General features: G+C 57.1%; 2 protein-coding genes and 1 long non-coding RNA gene across 6 annotated transcripts in view; 1 reads left to right on the top strand and 2 right to left on the bottom strand.

Moving 5' to 3' along the window:
• The window catches only part of HPN (hepsin), a 19,346-nt gene extending 8,268 nt beyond the window's left edge, over positions 1-11,078 (bottom strand). The window contains exons 1-4 of one of the 3 annotated variants that reach the window (XM_021097151.2): positions 10,937-11,078; positions 10,316-10,385; positions 3,994-4,095; positions 3,864-3,905 (exon numbers count right to left, since the gene is read on the bottom strand). In XM_021097151.2, the coding sequence (XP_020952810.1) occupies positions 3,864-3,905; positions 3,994-4,095; positions 10,316-10,331 (160 nt within the window). In that variant the 5' untranslated portion in view covers positions 10,332-10,385; positions 10,937-11,078. Of the gene's footprint in view, positions 1-3,863; positions 3,906-3,993; positions 4,096-9,760; positions 10,386-10,936 lie in introns of those variants that run through there. The other 2 variants (XM_084960781.1, XM_084960782.1) reach the window with 2 other exon arrangements.
• LOC110261282 (uncharacterized) lies at positions 10,454-16,416 on the top strand. Its single transcript, XR_002345329.2, has 3 exons — positions 10,454-10,542; positions 15,274-15,406; positions 16,085-16,416. It is a non-coding gene; the product is annotated as an uncharacterized LOC110261282 (long non-coding RNA).
• SCN1B (sodium voltage-gated channel beta subunit 1) lies at positions 12,303-22,309 on the bottom strand. Of its 2 annotated transcripts, none has more exons than XM_021097212.2 (6): positions 21,928-22,309; positions 20,103-20,269; positions 18,906-19,146; positions 13,600-13,741; positions 13,032-13,103; positions 12,303-12,940 (listed from the first exon to the last, which is right to left on the bottom strand). In XM_021097212.2, exons 1-5 carry the CDS (start codon positions 21,965-21,967, stop codon positions 13,037-13,039), a joined length of 657 nt encoding a protein of 218 aa, XP_020952871.1. In that variant the 5' UTR covers positions 21,968-22,309; the 3' UTR covers positions 12,303-12,940; positions 13,032-13,036. The 2 variants fall into 2 exon arrangements, with proteins under 2 accessions (XP_020952871.1, XP_020952870.1); XM_021097211.2 differs by lacking the exon at positions 21,928-22,309 and adding an exon at positions 21,127-21,549.

Below are 22,309 nucleotides of genomic sequence, written 5' to 3'. Positions count from 1 at the left end.
TATGGATGTATTTAGAGGGAGGAGCAGAGGGAGGTAGCAGGGAATAGCGAAAGCCCCCTCCAAGTTTTTTTAAAGCTACATTCTGGGCCATTTTTTTCTCCTTTTAAACTCTTTATTTTCATTTGTATTATTTTCAGCAATGCAAAAAGTATGTTTTGGGTCACCTGGTTTGCTTACCAAATCGCCTGATCTATTTAGAGGTGTGAACATCCCAGAAAAGTGAGGTGGGGAATATCGTTTCTGGGTTGTTTTTGTTTGTTCGTTTTGTAACTTCCCCGAGATTTTGAAAAACCCAAGTATAATGGAAGCGCAAGGTACCAGGGTCGGGCAGAGCCAGGTCTGAATCATGGCCTGGTTCCTTTCCAGCTGGAGGCCCAGGACAAGTTGGTTCAGCTCAGCCATTTGTCCCCATGCTTATTTATTAAGCCAAGATTTCCTGTGCGCCTACTATGCGCCAGACACTGTCTGGGGTAGGGAAACAAAATGCGCTGCCCTCCTGAAATTCACCTGGGGTAAAGTTTTCCCCCAGGGGCGGCAGGATGGCTATGGGTGGGGGGAGCATGGAGTCTGGGGACAGAAAGGTCCTGCTCAGAAAAGTTAAAGCCTGTGTGAAAACACACAAAAAGGGGAGTTCCTTTTGTGGCTCAGTGGTTAACGATCCCTGCTAGGATCCATGAGGATGTGGGTTCGATCCCTGGCCTCACGCAGTGGGTTAAGGATCAGGCGTTGCCGTGAGCTATGGTGTAGGTTGCAGATGTGGCTCGGATCCCAAGTTGCTGGGGCTGTGGTGTAGGCTGGCAGCTGCAGCTCTGATTTGACCCCTGGCCTGGGAACTCCCATATGCCTCTGGCTCAGCCCTAAAAAGAAAAGAAAAGAAAAGAAAAGACACAAAAAGCCACTGATACTCAGAGAGGGCAGGGCAGGTGTGAGTCTTAGCTTGGCCAGCAGGGACGGTGCTGCCTCGGGTGTGAGCAGGGAAGAGGGGCTGAGCAAAGGTTGTGGTGCCAGGAGGCATGAGAGCAGCCCATGGACTGGAGCCTGAGGGGCGCTGGAAGCTAGCAGGAGGTGAGAGTAGAGAGGGGCCTGCACCCTAGCAGCCTCGGAGCCCCCAGGAGTTGGGATTTTTAGCCCAATGCAAGTGGGGAGCCATGGAGGGCCCGCCAGCAGGCACATCACCCTCCTGCCCAGCCATCTATTCTACGTACAGACTCAGGCAGGTCAGTTCACTTCACTGGGCCTCAGTGTCCCCCATCTGCAAAATGGGGGTGATGAGCAGAGCCCCACATCACAGGGCTCTTGTGCAGAGGCTTGCACCTGGGACCTGGTGTAGGTGGTCCCTATGGCCACTCACTGGGCTATATCTTGAGACACTATAGAATATAGCAGTTCAGCACAAGAGCTGGATCTAAGCTGCCTGGATTCTGATCCCAGCGACCTGGAGCAAGTCACCTCATCTTTTCACACCTCGTTTCCCCACATTAAAATGGCCTGTGGAGGAGTTCCCGTTGTGGCACAGTGGTTAACGAATTCGACTAGGAACCATGAGGTTGCGGGTTCGATCCCTGGCCTTGCTCTGTGGGTTAAGGATCTGGCATTGCCGTGAGCTGTGGTGTAGGTTGCAGACGCGGCTCGGATCCCACGTTGCTGTGGCTCTGGCGTAGGCTGGCGGCTACAGCTCCGATTAGACCCCTAGCCTGGGAACCTCCATGTGCCATGGGAGTGGCCCAAGAAATGGCAAAAAGGCAAAAAAAAAAAAAAAAAAAAAAAAAAGATGGGCTGTGGTGAGGCTTTAATGGATTAACACCTGCCCAGAGGCCCATGCCTGGCACAGGTAATTCTCTCTAAGTGACCTTGCTGTTGACTTTGCTGGCCTGGATGTTCACTTCTTCTCCTAATGCGAGCCGAGTCCTTGATGAAATTAGATGAGGCTCATGGGAGTGAAAAAAGCATCCCATCACCCAATTTCCCTTTTCTTTCTCTCTTTTTTTCTTTTTCTTTTTAGGGCTGCACCTGCAACATATAGAGGTTCCAAGGCTAGGGGTGGGATCAGCGCTGTAGTGGCCAGCCTACGCCACAGCCACAGCAATGCCAGATCCGAGCGGCATCCATGACCTACACCGCACCTCACAGCAACACCAGATCCTTAACCCGCTGAGCGAGGCCAGGATCAAACCTACATCCTCACAGACACTGTGTCGGGTTCTTAACCCGCTGCGCCACAACGGGAACTCCCCAACTTTGTTTTTCTTCCTGCTGCCCTGGGCCATGGAACAGCTGCTTGCAGTGGGCCTTTGGGAAGATTCGCTCATTCATTCCATCCTCAGCATCTGCATCTATTTATTTGTTTTGGCTGCAGCGTGCAGTAGCTTGACATGGGATCTCAGTTCCCAGAACCGGATTGAACCCTGGTGGCATCGATGAAAGCACCAAGTCCTAACCACCAGACCGCCAGGAAACTCCCTGCATCTCTTTATTAGTGTGACTGTTCCTTGCCTCCTGCCTGCAGACACATCACTACCAGCCAAGTCCAAGAGCTACCCCTCGCCCCATCAATGACCAGCTGCGTGTCCTTCTGGTGCTCTGTCCACATCTGCAAATGGGGCCAATAACCACAGCCACCTCCAAGCAGAGCTGGAAAGGTTGGCTGAATTCACAAGGCACCTCCCAGACACATTTTTTTTTTTTTTTTTTGTCTTTTGTCTTTTGTTGTTGTTGTTGCTATTTCTTGGGCCGCTCCCGCGGCATATGGAGGTTCCCAGGCTAGGGATTGAATCAGAGCTGTAGCCACCGGCCTACGCCAGAGCCACAGCAACGCGTGATCCGAGCCTACACCACAGCTCACGGCAACGCCGGATCGTTAACCCACTGAGCAAGGGCAGGAACCGAACCCGAAACCTCATGGTTCCTAGTCGGATTCGTTAACCACTGCGCCACGACGGGAACTCCCTCTCAGACACATTTTGACCACGTCCTGCAATAAGAAACACATTTTTACATTCTGAGGTAGCCCTGAACTTCTGTTTCCTCAGGTGAACAATAGCCTTGCTCTAAGCCTCAATTTCCCCATCTGTCAAATCGAGAGAATGAGTCCCACCTTCATAAAAGCAAAAGAAAAGATTTCAAAATTTTTCTTATTGAGAGAGATGCACACTGATTTTTTTTTTCTTTTTCCACGCTGGAAACACATGGAACTTCCCAGGTCAGGGACTGAACCTGCACCACACAGCAGCGTCCAGAGCCACAGAGGTGAGAACACAGAAGCCTTAACCCGCTAGGCCATCAGAGAATTCCCTGATATTTTTTAATTGATTCTGTTTCATACCTTTTAGTTTTATTCTTTTTTTCATACTTTTTTAAAATGTGATTCTCAACTCATTCATTTCATGATGCCCTAATGGATAACACAGAGTCTGAAAAACACGGGGTTAGACAGATTAAGCGCTTACAGCACCACCTGTCCAGGGCAGGCCCTCAACATCAGTGCATGAGCACCCCCAGCATTCCTGCAGGCATTCTTACATTCATTCAAAAAAATCCCTTCATTGAGGAGTTCCAGTTGTGGCTCAGTGGGTTAAGGACCTGACATTGTCTCTGTGAGGATGCAGGTTCCATCCCTGGCCTGTCTCAGTGGGTTAAGGATCCAGTGTCGCCATAAGCTGCAGTACAGGTCGCAGATGCAGCTTGAATATGGTGTTGCCATGGCTGTGGCAGAGGCTGGCAGCTGCAGCTCTGATTGGACCCCCTGGCCGAGAAACCGCAGGTGTGGCCATCAAAAGAAAAGCAAAGAAAATCTCTTCCTTGGGTTCCCACCAGGTACGGGTTTCCTCCAGGGCTCAGAGAGGGAGCCAGACTGCTCTGCTCACCTGGATACAGCGGCTCCTGATCACTCCTGAGTAGAACGGTCACTGCAGAGAAGGCAGAGGTGAGGGCAGGCAGGCTGGGGGCCGCAGGGGGCAGGGGAAGGTGGAGGCGCAGGGGTCCGTCCACGCTCACCAATGGCCCAGGACGCTGCCCCAATGCCTGTCAGGAGCAGCACGGTCCCCACAGTGAGAGCTGCCACCTTGGGTCCGGAGCAGCATGACACAGGCTGGCCACCTGCAAGAGACACCATGCTGGGGCCACTGCCAGATCTGTCCTCTCCACAGCCGGATCTGGGCCCCGGGCCAGCTCCGCCCTGCCCCCCCAGGGCTCACGGAGCACGCCTGAGTCTGCCATGCCCGGGCCCAGTTTCCTGTCCGTCCCCTGCGGCAAGGACAACCAGGTGTCCAGCCCCCCAAGGGTTCCAGCTGGGAAGGGGCGTGGCTGGGCCAGCTGCCACCCTCCCTGCCTGCATTCCTGGCACTTAGGACACGTTCTCCTCCCAATGACGCTGCGCTTCTGAGTCTCCTTCATCACCCTGCGCCCTGTTTTCTTGGACCTCTTCCTTCTGCTAACTTTCCCAGAGCTTCTTGGAATGACCCTTGACCTTTGCCCTCTTGACAGCTCTCCTCCCTGCTTTTTGGCATTTCCTACGGCCTTGTTTCTTTCTGCTGTTCCGGACTCTCTGGCCCTGGGAACTCCGTCCCAAGACCAGAACCCGCTCAAAGGATCCAGCGTCAAGGTCAAAGTGGCCCCTGAAGGCTGAGAATCTACATTTGGAAATTCGCCGTCCTCACTGAAAATCATGTGTTTTAGGTACTTGCCTGGGACCCTGGGCAGGTGGCATCCTCTCTTTGAGCCTCAGCCTCCTCATCTATTGAAGGAGCATCCACCTAGCACTCACCTCTAGAAATAACACTCGGAAGTTCTTTTCAGTAATAATAATAGCCATACGCTTATCAGATGCTTCAGGTGCCAAGTGCTGCTCTGAATGCATTAACGTATCCAGTCCTTATCTCCATTAAGATTCCCATACTTCAGGCAGGGAACACGGAGGCTCAGAGAAGTGAAGTCACCTGCCCAAGGTGACTCAGCCAGGAAGTGGCAGCGGAGTCCTGAACCCTGGGCAGATCTGGCTCTGGGGCCCAAGAGTGCAACTGCTGAGCCATGTGGTGCTCCCCACACTGTGGTGCCTGGCATATAGCAAGTTCTCAATAAACACTTTTTTTTTTTTGGTCTTTTTAGGGCCATACCCACCAATAGAAGTTCCCAGGGTAGGGGTTGAATTAGAGCTGCAGCTGCTGGCCTACACCACAGCCACAGCAACGTAGGATCCTTAACCCACTGAGTGAGGGCAGGGATCGAACCCATGTCCTCATGGATACCAGTTGGGTTCATTACCACTGAGCCACAACAGGAACTCCAATCAACACTTTTAAATCTTTGGAGCTATGTGGTCCTGGGCAGCTCCCTGTACCTCTCTGGGCCTCAGTTTTCTCATCAGTAAAATGGGGCTTTATTCATTCATTGTCCTATGGAGCATTCACTGTGTACCTGGCACCCTTCTAGGCTCTAGGGATAAGTCCCCAAACAAGACAGATGAGATGCTGGCTCTCAGGAAGCTCACATTCTCATGTGCGGAGGGGAAACCTAAGCAAGTAAACAAATAAATGAATGAGATAACATCCAGATTGTGGCAAAATCTATAAAGAAAATAATGCAGGGAGTTTCCATCATGGCTCAGCAGTTAACAAACCCGACTAGCATTCATGAGGACACAGGTTTGATTCCTGGCCTCAATCAGTGGGTTAAGGATTCAGCGTTGCTGTGAGCTGTGGCATAGGCCAGCAGCGACAGCTCGGATCGACCCCTAGCCTGGGAACCTCCATATGCCTCAGGTGCGGCCCTGAACATACACAAACACACACACAAAAGACAAAAAAAAAAAAAAAAAAAAAGAATGCAGGTTGGGGGCAGCAGGTGTTCTGTGGGTGATCAGGGAGGCCCCCTACCCCCAAATCAAGAAGTGACTCTTGAGCTGAGAGTTGAAGGGTGAGGCCGGCCAAGCACAGAGCTCCCATGAGGGCACGGCGGGCAGAGAGCACAGCATAGGCAAAGGCCTTGGGGCAAGAATAAGCATGACGGGTTAGAGGGCAAGAGAGGCCACTGATGCGGCCGGAATGGCATGAGCTTGGAGCAGTCAGTGGGACCAGGGCTGGGGCCAGCTGGGGAGGCCTGGCAGCCCACAGAGAAGAGGGATTTTATTCCCAGTGCAACAGGAGCCCTGGGGCCAAAAAGCCAACCCTTTCGCTAGGGATCGTGGGAAGACCAAAGAGAAGAGACAGCTGAAAGCCTTTGCCGGGCCTGGCACGCGCCTGACCGCCCTTGGCATCTGCGAGGCCCTCCCAGCTCTCCAGTCTGTGTCATGGCAGTATGGTCGATGGGCACAGGGCCAGCCCAGCACCCAGGACGGAGCAGGGAGCAGCCCAGGATCTTCCTGGGAGGATGACTGTCTGAGTGTCTTAAGAATATGAGAGCCCAGCCATTGCCTTCACGGCACTCCTCCGTCCAGAGAGGGCCCAGGGGGCCAGGCCTGCCCAGTCCCTGCTGGCTGACCCCACCCTGTCTCCCTGAGGAGGGCCTCTCAGTCCCCGTCCCCCAATCATTTTCCTGGTTCCAGTGGGAGTCCTGGCTCCCCAGGCTGTCAGGCTGGTCCTAATTCCTTTCTTTCTTTTTTTTCCTTTCTCTTCCTCTTTTTTTCTTTTTAGGGCCCACCTGGGGCATATGGAGGTTCCCAGGCTAGGGGTCGAATCGGAACTGTATCTGCCAGCCCACACCACAGCCACAGCAACGCCAGATCCGAGCTGCTTCTGTGACCTACACCACAGCTCATGACAACACCAGATCCTTAACCCACTGAGCGAGGCCAGGGATGGAAGCCACATCATCATGGATACTAGGTGGGTTCTTAACCCGCTGAGCCGCAATGGGAAATCCCTGGTTCCTTTGTTTTCAGATGTGCCTGAGCTTTGGGTCACTCGGACCCAGCCTAGAGGCTCTGGTGCGTCTTCTGGGGTGGGAAGCATTGCCAGCCTGTGTCTCTTAGGGAGAGAGGAGAACTTGTTCCAAGGCCCCGGGTTCGGGGGGCTTCAGGCAACCCCCAAGAGGTGCCTCCGGTGGGACCAAAAGCATCTTCATTCTGGGTCCCTCACTGTGTATCTTTGCCGAGGCAGGAAACGTCCTCTCTGTGTGCGAGGCAGCATCTTTGTGTGATTCCTTGGGGCAGTGGGGCTCCGTAAGCTGGGACTCCCCAGCTTCTCCTTGAGGCTCTTCTCTCTGCTCCTCCAGGGGGTGAAGCTGCCCTGGGCTTCTCACAGGACAGTTCTGTCCCCACCATCTGCCTGCAAATCCCTCTCAAATGATGTCTTCGGCTCTTTGTCTCTAAAATTCCACCCAATCGACAGCTCCATGTCTGTCCTCAACACGCCCAATTCCAGCTTCCTGAACAAAAATCTCTCCCCTGAATTCTTTTTTTTTTTTTTTTTGGTCTTTTTAGGGCCACACCTGTAGCATATGGAGGTTCCTAGGCTAAGGGTTGAATCAGAGCTACAGCTGCCAGCCTACACCACAGCTACAGCAACTTGGGATTCCTAACCCACTGAGTGAGGCCAGAGATTGAACCTGCATCCTCATGGATACTAGTTGGGTTCTTAACCTTCTGAGCTACAGTGGGAACTCTTCTCCTCCCCTGACTTCTGAGCTACTGCCTGCAACTGATCCTCCTCCTCTTCCACCTCCTGACCCTCCACACACTCCCTGAAATCTGGGGTTCAAACCCCCTCCCTCTCGTGCATCCCCACTTCCGTCTGTCTCACCCACCTCCACAGCCTGCTCCCCTTTTCTGTCCCCAGCCCTAGACTCCCCTTAGTCCCAGATCAGGGCTCCTGCAGCCTCTTAGATGCCTTGCTCTCGAATCCCCTAGGTCCTTCACCCTCCCAGGTCCCACACTGGCCTCAGTGTCTCCTCAAGTCCCCAGGTTCCGCCTCCGAGGTCCTCATCCGCAGGACTGTCCCTCGTCTGCAGGATGCCTCCCTCCCCCCACAGCTACAGGCCTGAGTGTCTCCTGTCCTCTCTCCCCCCGCCCTGCCCCCTGCCCCATCCAACCCCAGGCTCAGTCTCCCCCTCTGGCTCAGCCTCAACATGGAAGCCTGGGAAGGTCTTCCTAAACACCAAAGCCAGCCTGTCCCTTCTGTACCTAGAACCCTCTGTGACTCCCCACTGCCCCCAGGACCGAGTCTAAGGCCCTCAGCCCCCTGCAGCCCTTCTAGGATATGAGCATGGCTATTAGAAATTTGGGGGTTGAATCTGTTTCCCCAAGTTCCCAGACAGCATGTGGGTCCTTATCAGACAAATGATGGAGCTTCCAAAAAGCAACCCAAACCACAGGACTCGTCAAATCCAACTTAGAAAAGAGAAACAGAGAATAACCACCAGCGCCATCTTGTGGAGAGACCCAGAATTGCCCACGCATCAGCCTGCTTCTACCAAAATGAGCGCTAACAGACCCTGGTCCAGCACGCACCCTCATCACCCTCGCAGCTCCATTTCCAGATTTACTTTCAGAAACACCAAATTATCTGCGTGCCACTGCACACCCGGCAGATGTCACCCTCTAGCAGTTAGCTTTGCCCTTCCCTCTGCCTGTCCCTCCCTTCTCATCCTGAGTGTCAACTCAGATAACACCCCCTTGGATTCTAAGTCCCCAGGGCGCACCAGGAACCAGGCGTCGGGCATACTTTAACACAGATGGTACCACAGACATGAGCACAACTGTGGCCATGACGGCTCTCAGAAGTGCACCCAACCCGAGCCCTGTCCCTGTTTCCCGAAGTCCTTGCAATGAGGAACTTATCGTTATCACCATCCCTGACTTACAGATGAGGAAAGGAGGCCCAGAGAGGTGCAGCCACCAACCCTGGGTCACCCAGCAAGTAATCACAGCACCAAGTCTGTCGAGGTGTGACATGACAGCAGGGCATCCCCCCAAGCCCAAGCCCAAGCTGCCCCAGGGGTGCCCTGTTCTCTCTGTCCCAGGCCAGTCTCTGGCCATCCTTCTGCGCATGCTCTTGCTTCTCTTCCCTGGTTCATTCCCCCATGGGCCCCAGGCCTGGTGACCCCCTTCAGGGCGCTCCAGGAAGGAATGGTCCTGAAGATGCCGGACCTGCCCTCCTGCTCAGCAAGGGCTCAGTGCCTTCTCCTGAGCCCCTGGGAGCCTGGGTTCCCTCTGGGCCACCGCAGAATGGGCTGGGGTCTGATTTGCTGTCTGTGCTGAGATTCGAGGAGGAGGCCAGTGGTCCTCGCCCATCATGTCAGCCAAGACACTCAGTGCTTCCTGCCTTTCATGGCACCTAAATCCTCACCCCTCCCTGTGACGTGGCCTCTAGTACTGTCTCCATTGCACAGGGGAAGGAATGAGGCCCAGAGAGGGTAAGATGCTTGCTGGGGGCCTCACAGCTACTGCCTGGGACGGGACGAACCCAGCTAGCCTGGTTCCAGGAAGAAGAGTGGGAGTCTGCCCCAGATGGGGAACGGGGAGAGGCTCCCCGTCATGAGGCCCGTCCAGCTGGCTCCTGAGCTTGGAGGAGGTCAAAGGGAGCCAGGCTGCCCTCTCCCCACCCCCGCCAGGGGCTTCCGTGAGCTCTCAAGTGCCTGCCACCCCTGGGGCGGTTTCTGTTGTCTCTTCCCTCTCCATCCATCCAGGCTGAGTCCAAAGTCCTCGCTCTGCTCTTTTGCCCGCCATGTGAGGAGGTGGGAGGAACATCTGGAATCGGTGGGGGTCTTGGGTCCCTGGGACTCCGAGTTGGCCGACCATGACAGCTCGGGTACACCGTGTGTGTCTTACACGCGGAGCGCCACGCTGGTGCCTCGTGTGTGTTCCATGCTCCCAACAACCTCACGCAGATGGGTAGGAAGGTAGCATGAGAATCCAGGCTTGACCCGGTGCAGGGGGCGCGGGGGTTGAGCTGAAGCCCAGAGGAAAGATGGCACTGTCACAAGATCCCATGGTAAAAAGCGGCAGAAGCAGATTGCAAAGCAGGCCGTCTATGGGACTCCTGAATCCGTGTCCTTGACCATGACAACTAGTCTCCCCACTTTGGCCCCCGGTAGAGAGAGGACAAGTCCACTGAGAAGCCACTGGGGGATGAGGGGAAACTGAGACAAGGAGCCAGGAAGGGCATGGGGGGTGGCGGGGAGGCAGGAGGTGGCACAGCCCCACGGAAAATTGGGTTAATGGTTAATCAGATGGCGGAGGCTTCAGAGGGGGTGGGGATGGGGGATGGGCCCAGGAGGGGTGCCGGAGAGAGGGGGTTCCAGGGGGCGGAGGGCTGGGGAAGAGAGCACACAGGGAGGGGAGTCAGCAGCGCCGGAGCGGGGGCTCCGGGAAAGGGGGACTCACCCTCTTTCTCCGCCATGTCACGGCCTCTAGTTAATGATCCCCCGGCTGACCTCCTGGGCCGGGGCGGGACCTGTGGGGAGATGAGGGGGGAGGCAGGGCCTGGGGGTGCCCGGCCCAGCCCCTGTGCCCCCAGTCCCAGGCGCCCATCCAGGGAGGCTGGAGGGCCTGGGCCCCGGCCAGAGCACACCATGATCACGGTTGCAGATTGGGCTGGGTTCAAGGATGGGGTCAGTGTCTGACCAGCGGCTGGGGTGGGGGGGGACATCTGGGTTTACGGGGCTGGGGGACCCCATGCCTGGGCCTGAGTGGGGAGGGGACGAAGGGGCTGAACTCTTGGATTTCAGGGAGGAGCTCCCTGGGTCCTGGGGAGAGGGAGGTTTGGGGGCCAGGACGCCGTATGGGGGTGGGGGGTGGGCTTAGGGGCCTGGACTCCAGGGTTTGAGGGAGGACTGGTCCCCGATCCTGGAGTCTGAAGAAGAGGGGGCTGGAACTCTGAGAGGAGAGAGGTCAGTCCACTCTTGGGGTTCCCTGGGATCCCCTCTCCTGGGAGATGGACACTCGGTCGGATGGGGGTGCAGGACCCATGTTCTGGGGACTGGAGGCGAGGACCCTGGTCCTTACCCTGGGGTCCGGCGGGTGGGGGCAGAGCTGAGACACGGTGCCGGTTTTAGGGGTCAGTCTCCAGGCCTGGGCAGGAGCATGGTGGCCCCGCAGCGGCGGAGGCCCCGGAGGCAGAGGCAGCGGGCGGCAGTGGCGGCGGCGTGGGGCCTGCTAGGCCTGGTTGCCTACCTGAGGAGGAGGGGGCTGGGCCGGAGGCGGGGGAAGGGGCGGGGAGGGGCAGGGCAAAGGGATTGGCAGTGCTGGAGGCCACCTGGCTGGTGGGGCAGGGTTTGCAGGGGCCGGACCAGGCTGGCCGGGCCACCTGCTTCCTCCGGCCTGGAGGGGGCCCAGGTGTGCTGGTCTGAGGGGAGGTGGAGCAGGGACAGGCCGGGCCTGAGGGCCGTGAGTCTGGGGAGACAGCAGGCTGGGGGTGTGCACGAGAACAGAAGACAGGAGATATGAAGCCAAAAACAGAGCATCAGCTGGAGGGACCCAGCTGCCCCAAGCCCACCCTGCCTCCATCCCTTCTCCTGCCACCTCCCCAGCCCCCGCTCCACCCCAGCTCAGGCCGAACACCTTCCTTGTCCATCCCTGTCCCTTCCAGCACCCCAGCCCTTGCCCCAGACCCCTCCTACACTCCAGCCGCAGCCCCTTCCAGGGTCCCCCAGCCCAGCCCCAGCCCCAGCTCCCCTCTCCCCCAGCCCCTGCCCCCCAGCTGCTTTCCTACAAGTCACGGGGGCTGGTTTGCTTTGGCAGCTTCTGTGCTGCCCGCAGCAGTGACCTCTGGAGCTGGGAAGCCCTAGATGGGGGTGGGGGGATGGGGACTTGGCCCGGAAAGGGCAGCACTGAGGGCTGAGGCCCAGGCCAAGTGGCCGGAAGTGTCCGGAGGCCGAGACACACTGTCCCGCCAGCAGCCAAGCGTCATCCACGTCAGACCCCAGGGTCAGATAAACACCCAGACACACAAGGGTCATCAGCAGACACCTGCCTGTGGACAGCCGTGCACCCAAACACAGTCAGACCCCCGCTGCTCACCCCAGATGGGCAGCCCCTGCATAACCGGGCCTACCCGCTCGTCCCACGCTCCTGCTCCACTCAGCGCCACAGCCTCCCACAGGGGGACACGCTAGCACAGCCTTGGCGCTGCCCAGCCTCCGGTCTCCCTCTCTCTCCATTCGTAGCCTCCTTTCCCCTTCCCTCTCCCTCACCACTGTCCCCCCTACCCCACGACCCCCCACCCGCACCCCGGCAACCTCTGGCTACAAATCCACCTCCTTGGCTCCTGTCTGGCTCCCCGGAAACCCTTGGTCCCCGCTAATGACTCCCCCAAACCCTTGAACTTGGAGGGAGTGGAGAAGGTGACTGGGCTCACGAGCAAGACTATGAGTCAAGTCCAAGAATCTTTATTCCATGAACAAAACTACTTGTGTAAAGAGAGACGAGGCTGAATGGGCCCCTTTCTAGGTGGCCACAATCCAAGGCTGGTGAGAGAGGGCGGGTTGGGCTGGGGCAAGAGTGCATCACAGGGAGAGGAGACCCCAGGTCCAGCCAGAGGAAGCAGGGAGGGAAGTGTCGCTGGGGGTCGGAGTGGGTCCCAGAACCCCCTGCCCGGAGCCAGTCCAGCCCAACGCCAGCCCCGCTGGGCTGGGAGGGGGCGGGGGAGGGGCGGGCCCCAGTAGTGCATGTCTGAAGCGGCCAGTGTGTGCAAATCAGCAAGAAGGAGGGGTGCGGAGCCGCTGCCCCCACCTCACCGCCCCCCCTCCCAAACAGGCAGCAGAAGCAGGGGTGGGGGCAGCGGCAGTATTGCTTTACCCATCATGCATGGCGCGGGTGGGCGATGGGGCAGGAGGAGGAAGGCTGGATTGGGGTGCGAGCCAAGCCCCCCACCCCCTCCCACCCTGGAGGCTCTGGTGGCAGGACTCTGAGGCTTGTGGAGGCCCAGGAATGGCCAACCCCCATTGGGGGCAGGCTGTGCCCGGATGTTCCCCGTTAGGGCTGGCTCTTCCTTGAGGCGGAGCCTGGGGCCTAAAGGTGAGGGAGAGACAGGGCATCAGGTACCTAAGAGCTGACACTTCCCGGGCCCTCCAGGCCCTGCCCGCCCACCCACCCACCTTACCGGGGCTATTCGGCCACCTGGACGCCCGTACAGTTCTCTTTGCTTTCTGAGGTGATGGCCAGGTATTCCGAGCTGTGGGGGCAAAGGCCAGGTGTACAGCGACCCCAGCATGAGTCTGGCCCACCCCGCCCCAGAGACTGAGGAGGGTTGAGGTCTCTGTCCCAGGCTTGCAGGGAGTCAGAGAGAGGAGGGGGCTGCAGGCTGGACCCTAGGGATCTGAAAGAAGCCCAGGCTGGGGGCCTGGAGTCCTGAGTCCACGGGGGCAGGGACGGGGGGCTCAGACTCGTGGGTCCCGGGGGAAAAAAAGGGCTGGGGCCTGGAGACCTGCATCTTTGAGGCAGAGGACGCGAGGTCTGAACCCTTGGTCCCGAAAGAAGTGGGGGCTCCGACACCCAGGGGGAGGGGCTGGGACCAGGGCCTCGTCCCATCCCCGCCACCAAGCGCTCAGGGCTGGCAGATGGCGCCCTGGGCTGCTCCCCTGCCCGCCTCCCCCCTCGTCCTGGGGTCACCTCTGGGAAGCACGGGGTGCTCTGGGCTGCCTCTCCCCCTCCTCGGCGACCCCACTCACGCGTTCTCTTGCGCAGCAGCCTCCGTGGCGGCAGCGATCTTCTTGTAGCAGTAAACCATCTCCGCCACGAGCCATATGGTCAACACCACAATAAGCACATACATCATGATCTCAGACACGATGGACGCCATGTCTCTGTTGGCTGCAGGGACCAGGCAGGGTCAGGCGGTCCCCCGCGTGTGCCGCGAGCTTGCTGTGTGAGCTCGGGCAAGTGGCTTGACCTCCCTGGGCCTAGTCTGCACATGAGGCTTCCCTAGAGTCATTGCTATTGTGATTCTTGGTTTTGTTGTTGTTGTTGTTGTTGTTGTTTTCTCTTCAGGGCTGCACCCATGGCATATGGAAGTTCCCAGGCTAGGGGGTCAAATGGAAGCTGCAAATGCCAGCCTACACCACAGCCACAGCAACACCTGATCCAAGCAGCATCTACAACCTACACCATGGCTCATGGCAATGCTGGATCCTTAACCCACTGAGGGAGGCCAGGGATCGAACCCGCATCCTCATGGATACTAGTCAGGCTAGTTAACCACCGAGCCACAATGGGAAGGAACTCCTGTTACTGTGATTCTTAATAACGAGCCTTAAATGGGCTCCGGGATCACCCTCCACCTGCCTCCTTGTGTAACTTGAGTGTGTCTCTGTGTCGTTCAGGGGATTGCATGTGCCCCAGAGTTGTAGCTCTGCAACAAGAAGGCTCAGGTTTAAATCCTGGCCCTGCTACGTGCCAGCTGTGTGCCCTTGGGCAAGTGACTCAACCTCTCTGAGTCTCAGTTTCCCCATCTGTAAAAGGTTGATAATCACAATATCTCCCTCGTGGGCGTGTTGTGAGAATTAATGAAGCTTTGAAAGTCCTCAGAATAGTGCCTGACACAGAGCTAGCACTTGATGCATATGTGCTATTATTACTGTTATTATTGGGGCAGTTTGGCACAGTAGTTAAAAGCAGGGACTCTGGGGCCAAATTGTCAGGGTTCAAGTCTTATCTCTGCCTCTTACTAGCTGTGTGACCTCAGGCAAATGACTCCACCTCTCTGGACCTCTATTCCCATTCTGTCAAATAAGGATGATCCTCCTGCCTTCCCACCAGGCTGCTAGGAAGAGGAAGCGAGTTTACATCTGTAATGTGCGTGGTTCCGCCCACCTAAGTGCTGGCTATTCACTGATGTTTTCCAGAAACCCGCTAGCACTTCCGCAGCCCTGGCTCTTGACAAGGCCAGCTTCCTTTCACCGAGCCTAAATTTAAACCGTAAAGGGAACATGTGCAGCCAGGGGACCAGAGTGGAAGGCCACTGTGGCGTCCTTGGCCGGATGTCACAGGTGTCCACGCTGCCCTCCCTGGCCCTCTCCTCCTGGACGGCTGGGATCTCATTTTCCCCGCTGTCCTCACACGGTCTTCCTCCCCCCGGGAGTGGGCACTTGCTGCTGCTCCACCTGGTGCAGATGGCACCCAGGCTTTCTGGGCCACGGCGAGGCGGGTGTCGGGCTGGCTGCTTCTCCCCTGCTTGCCTGCAGGAGGAGGAGGAGCGGGGGACGGGGTGCCACACCTCGTCTGCTGGTGTGTTCTTCCACCCCGAAGATACCAGGGGCCTTAGGTGGGGGATGCGTGCTCGCAGCCAGGCCCCGTGCTGAGGTCTTTATCTGAGCATCTCCCTGACTCTCCGAAACAACCCCCAGGATAGAGACAGTCCAGGCTTCCCACGTCCGCTGACCTCCAGAAGCACACTGAGTCGGACACACGTTGGATAAAGCTCAGGCATCGCGGAATTCGCATCCCTGTTTCTAGAACTCAACGTCCAAAGGGATTCAGGTAATCTCATATCTCCTGCGCTCCCCATCAGATGAGGAGAGTGGCAGGCACAGCTCTCTAGCCCATTTTCCGGACAAGGTCACTGAGGCCCAGAGAGGGGAAGGATGCACAGCCAGGACTGCCCTCAGAGCAGGAGTCAACCCCGGGTGTAAGTGACCGCAGCTCTGAGCACTCATCTGCTCTGCAAACAGCCAGGGAGGGACTTGGAAACAGCTTCGAGGTGTCGAGTGCCGTCTCCATCGACCCACGCAGACACCTCAGGAGGCAGGACTGTCGTTCCCCCACCTTGCAGATGAGGAACCGAGGCAGAGGGGTCACACAGGGGCAGGGGCACCTTCTCCAGGGAGATTTTTGATTTCTTCAAAACCCCCAAATCAGAGCTCCCATTGTGGCACGGCAGAAACGAATCTGACTAGAAACCATGAGGTTGCAGGTTCAATCCCTGGCCTCACTTAGTGGGTTAAGGATCCAGCATTGCCGTGAGCTGCAGTATAGGTCACAGACACGGTTCGGATCCTGTGTTGCTGTGGCCGTGGTGTAGGCCAGGAACTGCATCTCGGATTCGACACTTAGCCTGGGAACCTCCATATGCTGTGGGTATGGCCCTAAAAAGCCAAAAAGAAGAACAACAACAAAAACCCCATATCTTCTGAGTGCTTCACCTCTCCGCCCACACAGGCAGCCCGCAGATCTGAAGCCCCAGCCCGCACCTCTGCAGACTGGATATCCCACCAGCCTCAGATACCGCCTCACCTCAACACACCCAGGAGTTTCCGTCATGGCTCAGCAGTAACGAACCCAACTAGTATCCATGAGGACGCGGGTTCCATCCCTGGCCTTGATCAATGGTTCAAGGATCTAGCGTTGCTGTGAGCTGTGGTGTAGGTCGAAGACGTGGCTTGGATCCTGGGTTGCTGTGGCTGTGGTGTAGGCCAGCAGCTGTAGCTCCAATTTGACCCCTAGCTTGGGAACTTCCACATGCTGCAAGTGCATTTAAAAAAAAATAACAAAAAACCACCTCCCCCCTCATACTGGGTGTGTCCAGATACAGTTTGCTCTCTCCTGTCCCCAGCTTCCAATCTCACTCCTGGTGGGGGACCCCAGGTGCTTCCTACCACCTTTGGCACCCCTGCCGGTCAGTGAAGGCCTCACCACCAGCACCCACCCATTTGAAAATGACTCAGTCCATGGCTGAGTCCCTGGCTGAGGGGTCATTACCAGGAGGCAATAGAGACTGTTGAAACTGCAGTAAGGCAGTGGATTATGATAAAAAGGAATATGGCAAGGCCTGTGATGCCAACAGTACAAGAATATCCTTAGGAATGAAGGAAATACTGCAGAGTGATGCATAGTGTTAAAAATACCACAGTACAATTCAGAATGGATAAGCAATGCGGTCTCACTCTATAGCCCAGGGAACTATACCCAATCTCTTGGGATAGAATATGATGGAAGATATCATGAGAAAAAGAATGTACAGATGTATGCCTGGGTCACTGTGCTGTTCAGCAGAAATTGGCACACCATTGTAAATCCACCATACTTTAATTATTAAAAAAGTAAAAAAAAAATTACAGTATGATGTGTAATGATGAATATATTATAGTATACCAAGCAAAAATTTTAAAACCACAATATGATTGAGAATATTGCAAAATACGATAGCATGGTTGGTAATGATACAAAATAGGATAGTATGGTTGATAAGATTAAAAATACCCTCATATGATGGATTACGCTAAAAAATACTGTCCTATGTTTGCTAGTGGGAAAACAGTATATTTACTGTGAGTATATGCTACACGCTCTAGCATAACATAAAATACTACTACTACAGTGGGTACTGTTTTAAAAAATTCTATAATATGGTGGATAAAAACCACTGGGATATGGTGGGTGATGCAGAAAACAGAGATTCTGAGAAGAGAGCAGAAAGAGCTCTATGTTCTGATAAATATAGGAACAGCGGCTGTGGGACATAGTATAATGTGGTAGATGATGTTTAAAAAGAGAGGCTCTATGGGTCACGGGCGAGGCTAAGCCCGAGAACAGATGCAGAGGGCGTGGTGAGCAAGGGCCGAGCCACAAGATGGAAAGAACCTGGGTGCCTGAAGGGCATCACGGAGCCTCCCAGCCTCCCGACCCTTCACTGCAGCACAGATTTGGGCAACAGGACTGACGCACATTTTAAGCCACAGCATTTAGGGGTGTCTCTGTTACAGCCACTGCACTGTCCCCTCACCCACATGGGCAGAGCTCCGCCATCATGGCCCCCACCCAGCATGGCCACCTACACCAAAGAGTTGCTCAGACATGTCTCCTGAGTTAAATGCTGCTGGGTCACTTTGATAATAAATGTAAAAATGCTAATTAGCAAAAGAAACCCAGAGGCTCTGGCTGACAGCATGGGATGGAGAAATCATGCCAAGAACAAAAACAACAGTCACATGGGCTTGCCTGGGTTCAAATCCAGGTCCCAGCTCTGTGACCCTGGCCACATGCTCTTACTGTCCTGAGCCTGTTTCCCCATCTGAAATATGGGGAAGAGCCTCCATCCCCAAGAGCAGGTGGGAGGATTCAGGGGTGGGGACTTCACATAAGGTGCCGAGGCCAATACCCATCTTGTGGAGTGGGGGGGACAACACGCAGTGCCCATGAGGATGTGTGTGTGTGCGCGCTGCAGGCTCTGCAGGACTCACTTGCCGTGCTCTTTGGTGGCCCAAAGTCTGGGATCTCTCCCTGACTCTCTAAGCCAATCGGCCACAGAGCCTGGAAAATTCCAATTTACACCCAATCAGAAGATGGTTCAGGGAAGGGGTCCAAGGCAGTGAAGCCAGAATGATGAAATGATTCCACAACACCCTAGATCTTTGCTGCACAGAATGGCCCTAGACCTGCAGCCTTGGCCTCGCCTGCGAGCTTGCTGGAAACGAATCCTGGGCCCGCCCCGGACCTGCTGAGTCAGGATCGGCACATCAGCAAGACTGCGAGGTGGTTCATACACAGAGTGGAATTTGAGGACACACTCCCATCTCCGCCCCATGTAAGAGGGAGGCAGGGCTGAGGCTCCTGGATGATCAGAAGCAGCACCATCATTGCCCCTGTGTACTGGGGCCCAGATGTGACAGGCAGGCCAGCAGCTGACACCCAGCAGCTCTCTTACTCCTCACCACCTCCCTGTGACATAGGAAGGGTTCCAACAACGCCCTGAGAGGGAGAGGCTACTACCATGCTGTTTCCTACAGGAAACAGAGACAGGGAGGCACCTGCTGGAAGTCGCACAGCACAGGTGGCAGAGCTGAGCTCAGCACCCAGCACTTCCTCGGAAGAGGCCCGCCATGACCTCTCCGTGGCTGAAGGGAAACAGCGGCCCAAGCTGGAGTCCAGGACGGAGGTGCTGCTCCCCGAGTTGCCCAGGCTCAGAGCCAGCGCATCCCCTACCTGCCATCTGTCCCTCCATCTGGCTGCTGCAGGGGGGGCGCAGAGGGGGCTGACTCACCTTTGTCCACCACCTCCAGGTGGATCTTTTTGACGACGCTGGTGTTGTGCTCATAGTTGTCAAAGAAGAGCAGGCGGTACACGTGGCACTCGTAGTCGCCTGAGTGGTTGTAGGTGACGTTGGTGATGAAGATGGACAGATCCTGCAGGTCCTTGGTGCCCCGGCTGCCATTCCACACCACGCGGCCCTCGAAGCGCTCGTCCTCCTCCAGCTGCAGCACCTCGTTCTCATAGCGCAGGATCTGGGGGCATCGGGGGCAGGGTCACGACCAGGCGCCCCCCCGCCCCCGCTCCCCCCAGCACGCCCAGACCTCAATCCACTCTGTTCGCCACCCTGACACACACAGAAAGATGGACACACGCGTGGGCTTAGGTGCTGTAATCTCAGGCAGGCAGGATCATGCCCGGGCCTGAGCCCTGACACACACAGGCTCACACATGCGTTCCTCACTTGTCCTCTGGAGCCCCCATCCCTCCTTCCTACCCTTCACTCTGGGCCGTTCTTCCCTGGCCACCAGACAACCTCTGCAGGCAGGGAGAGAGGCAGCCTGACCTCAACTCTCCAGCAGGCCCTAAAAGGGTACGCTGCCCCCTCACGACACATGGCGAAAAGGAGGTTGGAAAAGTGGTTCCCACCTGTGATGACCACCTGAGACATTTTTGCTGGTACTAAATAATTCCAGTGACATTTACGTGGTGCCAACCAGGTGCCAGATGCCGGGCACAGGAACTCAATCAGTCCTGACACAGATCTCAGAGCTAGGGACCACCCCCGCCCCTGCACAGAAGAGGAAACTGAGGTTGAGAGAGGCTCAAGGACTTGCCCAGGATCATCAGCTGGTCAGGGCTGAAGCTGGAATTCGAATCCAGGTCATCAATAATAGCACATTACTTTATATTTCTTTTCTGGCCACCCTGTGGCATCGAAGTTCCCTGGCCAGGGATCAGATCCAAGCTGTAGTTGTGACCTAAGCCACAGCTGCATCAGTGCTGGATCCTTGGCCCACTGTGCCGGGCTGGGGATCGAACCTGAGTCCCAGCGCTCCCAAGACGCTGCTGATCCCATTGGGCCACAGCCGGAACTCCAGCAACAGCGCTTTATTAAAAGCCAACAAGAAACCCCTCCCGGAACCCTGCCCCCCACCTACTCCTACACAGATGCCCACCCTCTACACACCCGTGCCAGGCGCCCACGCACCTTGACAAACTCCTCGGTGCCCTTCTGGCGGAAAGTCCACTCTGTGAAGGTCTCAGCATTGGTCTCGCTGCGGCGCTTGCAGGAGATGCACAGAATTTTGAAGGTCATCCCGTACACGGCCTCGGTCTCTGAGTCCACCTCCACACAGCCCCCCCAGGCTGAGGACACTGCGGGGACAGCAGGCTCAGGTCGAGCCGGGGCACCCATCGCCCTCGGCATTGCCAGGCTCGCTGGCTGTTGGTTCTCGGGCCCCTTGGCAACCATCTGTTTCCCCTCATTCAGGATCAGAAGTGGACAGAACCAGACACTAAGCCTGGCCCTGCCACCCATGGCCTGCCCTCACTCTTCCTGAGCCTCAGTTTTCCCCCCGGGGAATGGTGAGGGAAGCCATCATCTTTGCTTCTGGAGGTTGCTGGGCAGGTTCTTTAAGGTACGTAAGGCACCAGTTGGGGGCCTGGCACACAGGACACCCCCAAATCAGTAGAGCCCTTACTGTGGTCAGTGGCTCAGTCTTTGCTACCTAAGTACCCCTTCTTCGGAAGGCCACCTGCTCATGGTGCTGCAGGAGCTGGGTAGTGGGACCTGAATTCCTGCTGTGTTAGAAATTCAAGGTGGCAGCGTGTGAGCTCTGTCATGACTGCTCTTGCAAAACCAGCCAGCCCCAGAGAAATGGGTTAGGAGAGGGCAAGACCTCACAGGAGAAGGTGGACACAGGAACCATCATGGACCCACACTCCAGCCCTGCTCCCCAGCTTCTGTGCCATCCACCCCCTCCCCAACTTCTCCTGCCTCTGTCCCCTCTGCTCCCAGGCTCCTCACTTCCTGATGCCAATCCTCCTATTCGCTTCTTGAAACCCTCTGAGCTCTTTCCTGCCACAGGGCCTTTGCACACCCCCTGGATTTCAGTCCCTTTGAGTCCCTCCTCCACATTTTCACCTGCCACCTCCTTCCTGCCTCCTTCCCCTCATTAGCTAAGGCTGTGTCTCTCCAGCTCGGGGGCTTTTTCTTTGTCCCCGATTCTTACCTCTCTCAATCTTGGGGGTTTCTGCCCTCCTCCTCTGCGGTCTCTTTCCATCTCCTTGAGTGACTTTGTCTCTGCTCCCCTTCTTTATCTCTCCTAGGGGTCTCTCTGAAGGTCCCACCACTTTGGGTCCTTTGCTCAGGCTCAGACCCCCCTCTCTGGCCTCTCCACCTCTCTCTCCACCTTCCCTGCCCTTTTTAAACTCCATGTCTCCCTGGGTCTCTGTCTCTGCCTCTCAAGTTTTTCTCTGCCCTCCGTTCTGCTCTTCTTAACTCTCTCTCCTCAGTCTCTCTCTCTCTCTCCTCTTACACTCGGCATCCCTCTCGCGGTCTCCCGCTTACTTCCATCTCCCCGGTCTCCCAGCGGAGCACTCAGGAGTACTTCTGTGTCTCTCACCTCTTCCCTTCCATCTCTCCCTGACTCTCCGTCGCTGCGTTCCAAGGTCCCGGCGCCGCCTTCCCACAGCCGCCCCCCGCCCCCAACCTCCCGCGGCTGTGGGTGTCACATTGCAGCCTGCGGGGCTCTGGGAGCAGCTGACTCCGCGTTTCCTCGCCCCCGGCTGGGTGCCCGCAGCCGCCGAGCTGTGCCGGCCTGGCCCCCGCCCGCTCGCGCCCACCCGCACCTCCGCGCCCTCCTTAGCTCCGCTCCCCACGCGCACAACTTCTGAAGCCGACTTAGCCGGGCCGGGGGACCGGCGGGGACAGGGCGGCCCTCGTCCGCGGCCCGAAGTCCGGAGCGAGAATCCTGCCGCCCGGCCAGTGCCCTGGCGGTGCCCCTGGCCGCGCGCGGCCCCCGTGCACTCACCCAGTGCCGCGCCGACCAGGAAGGCCAGCAGCGTCCCCATGGCTGCGCTGCGCCCCCCTCCCGGGCCGCCGGTATTAATAGCGGGGCGAGAGGCGACGGGACCCGGCGGCGGTTAGAATGTCCCCGGGAGCGCGCGGGCGCAGCAGCTGCGGCTCTGGGACCAGCGAGGGGGGAGGAGGGGGGGCGCGGCCCCCCCGCTCCGGTTACCGCCGGGGGCCCAGCCCCGGGGCCCGGCGTCCGGGCATCCCCGCCGCGCGGGCGGCCGCCGCTGCTCGGGCTGCTACGCTGGCGCGCGCAGCCGGGCACATCCGCCAGGTGAGCGGACCCCGGCCCCGCTCCGGCTCGGGCGCGCTAGGGCGCGGGCCGCGGTCTCCTGCGCACT

Source organism: Sus scrofa, chromosome 6, assembly GCF_054392235.1.
Source record: "Sus scrofa isolate SSC_HxYL_T2T_F1_AM1 chromosome 6, Sscrofa_HxYL_maternal_Yorkshire_Landrace_v2.0, whole genome shotgun sequence".
NCBI lineage: Eukaryota > Metazoa > Chordata > Mammalia > Artiodactyla > Suidae > Sus > Sus scrofa.
This window is presented reverse-complemented; position numbering and strand designations above follow the sequence as displayed.

What these genes read in the sequence shown, in the direction of transcription:
- SCN1B (XM_021097211.2), bottom strand. Translation starts at nt 21,331, where the DNA reads ATGGAGTTTAAAAAGGGCAGGGAAGGTGGAGAGAGAGGTGGAGAGGCC. An exon ending in AACCCCCAAGATTGAGAGAG is followed by an intron (nt 20,270 to 21,126) that starts GTAAGAATCGGG and finishes CTGTCCCCGCAG; the next exon opens with TGTCCTCAGCCTGGGGGGGC. An exon ending in GCACCGAGGAGTTTGTCAAG is followed by an intron (nt 19,147 to 20,102) that starts GTGCGTGGGCGC and finishes CGATGCCCCCAG; the next exon opens with ATCCTGCGCTATGAGAACGA.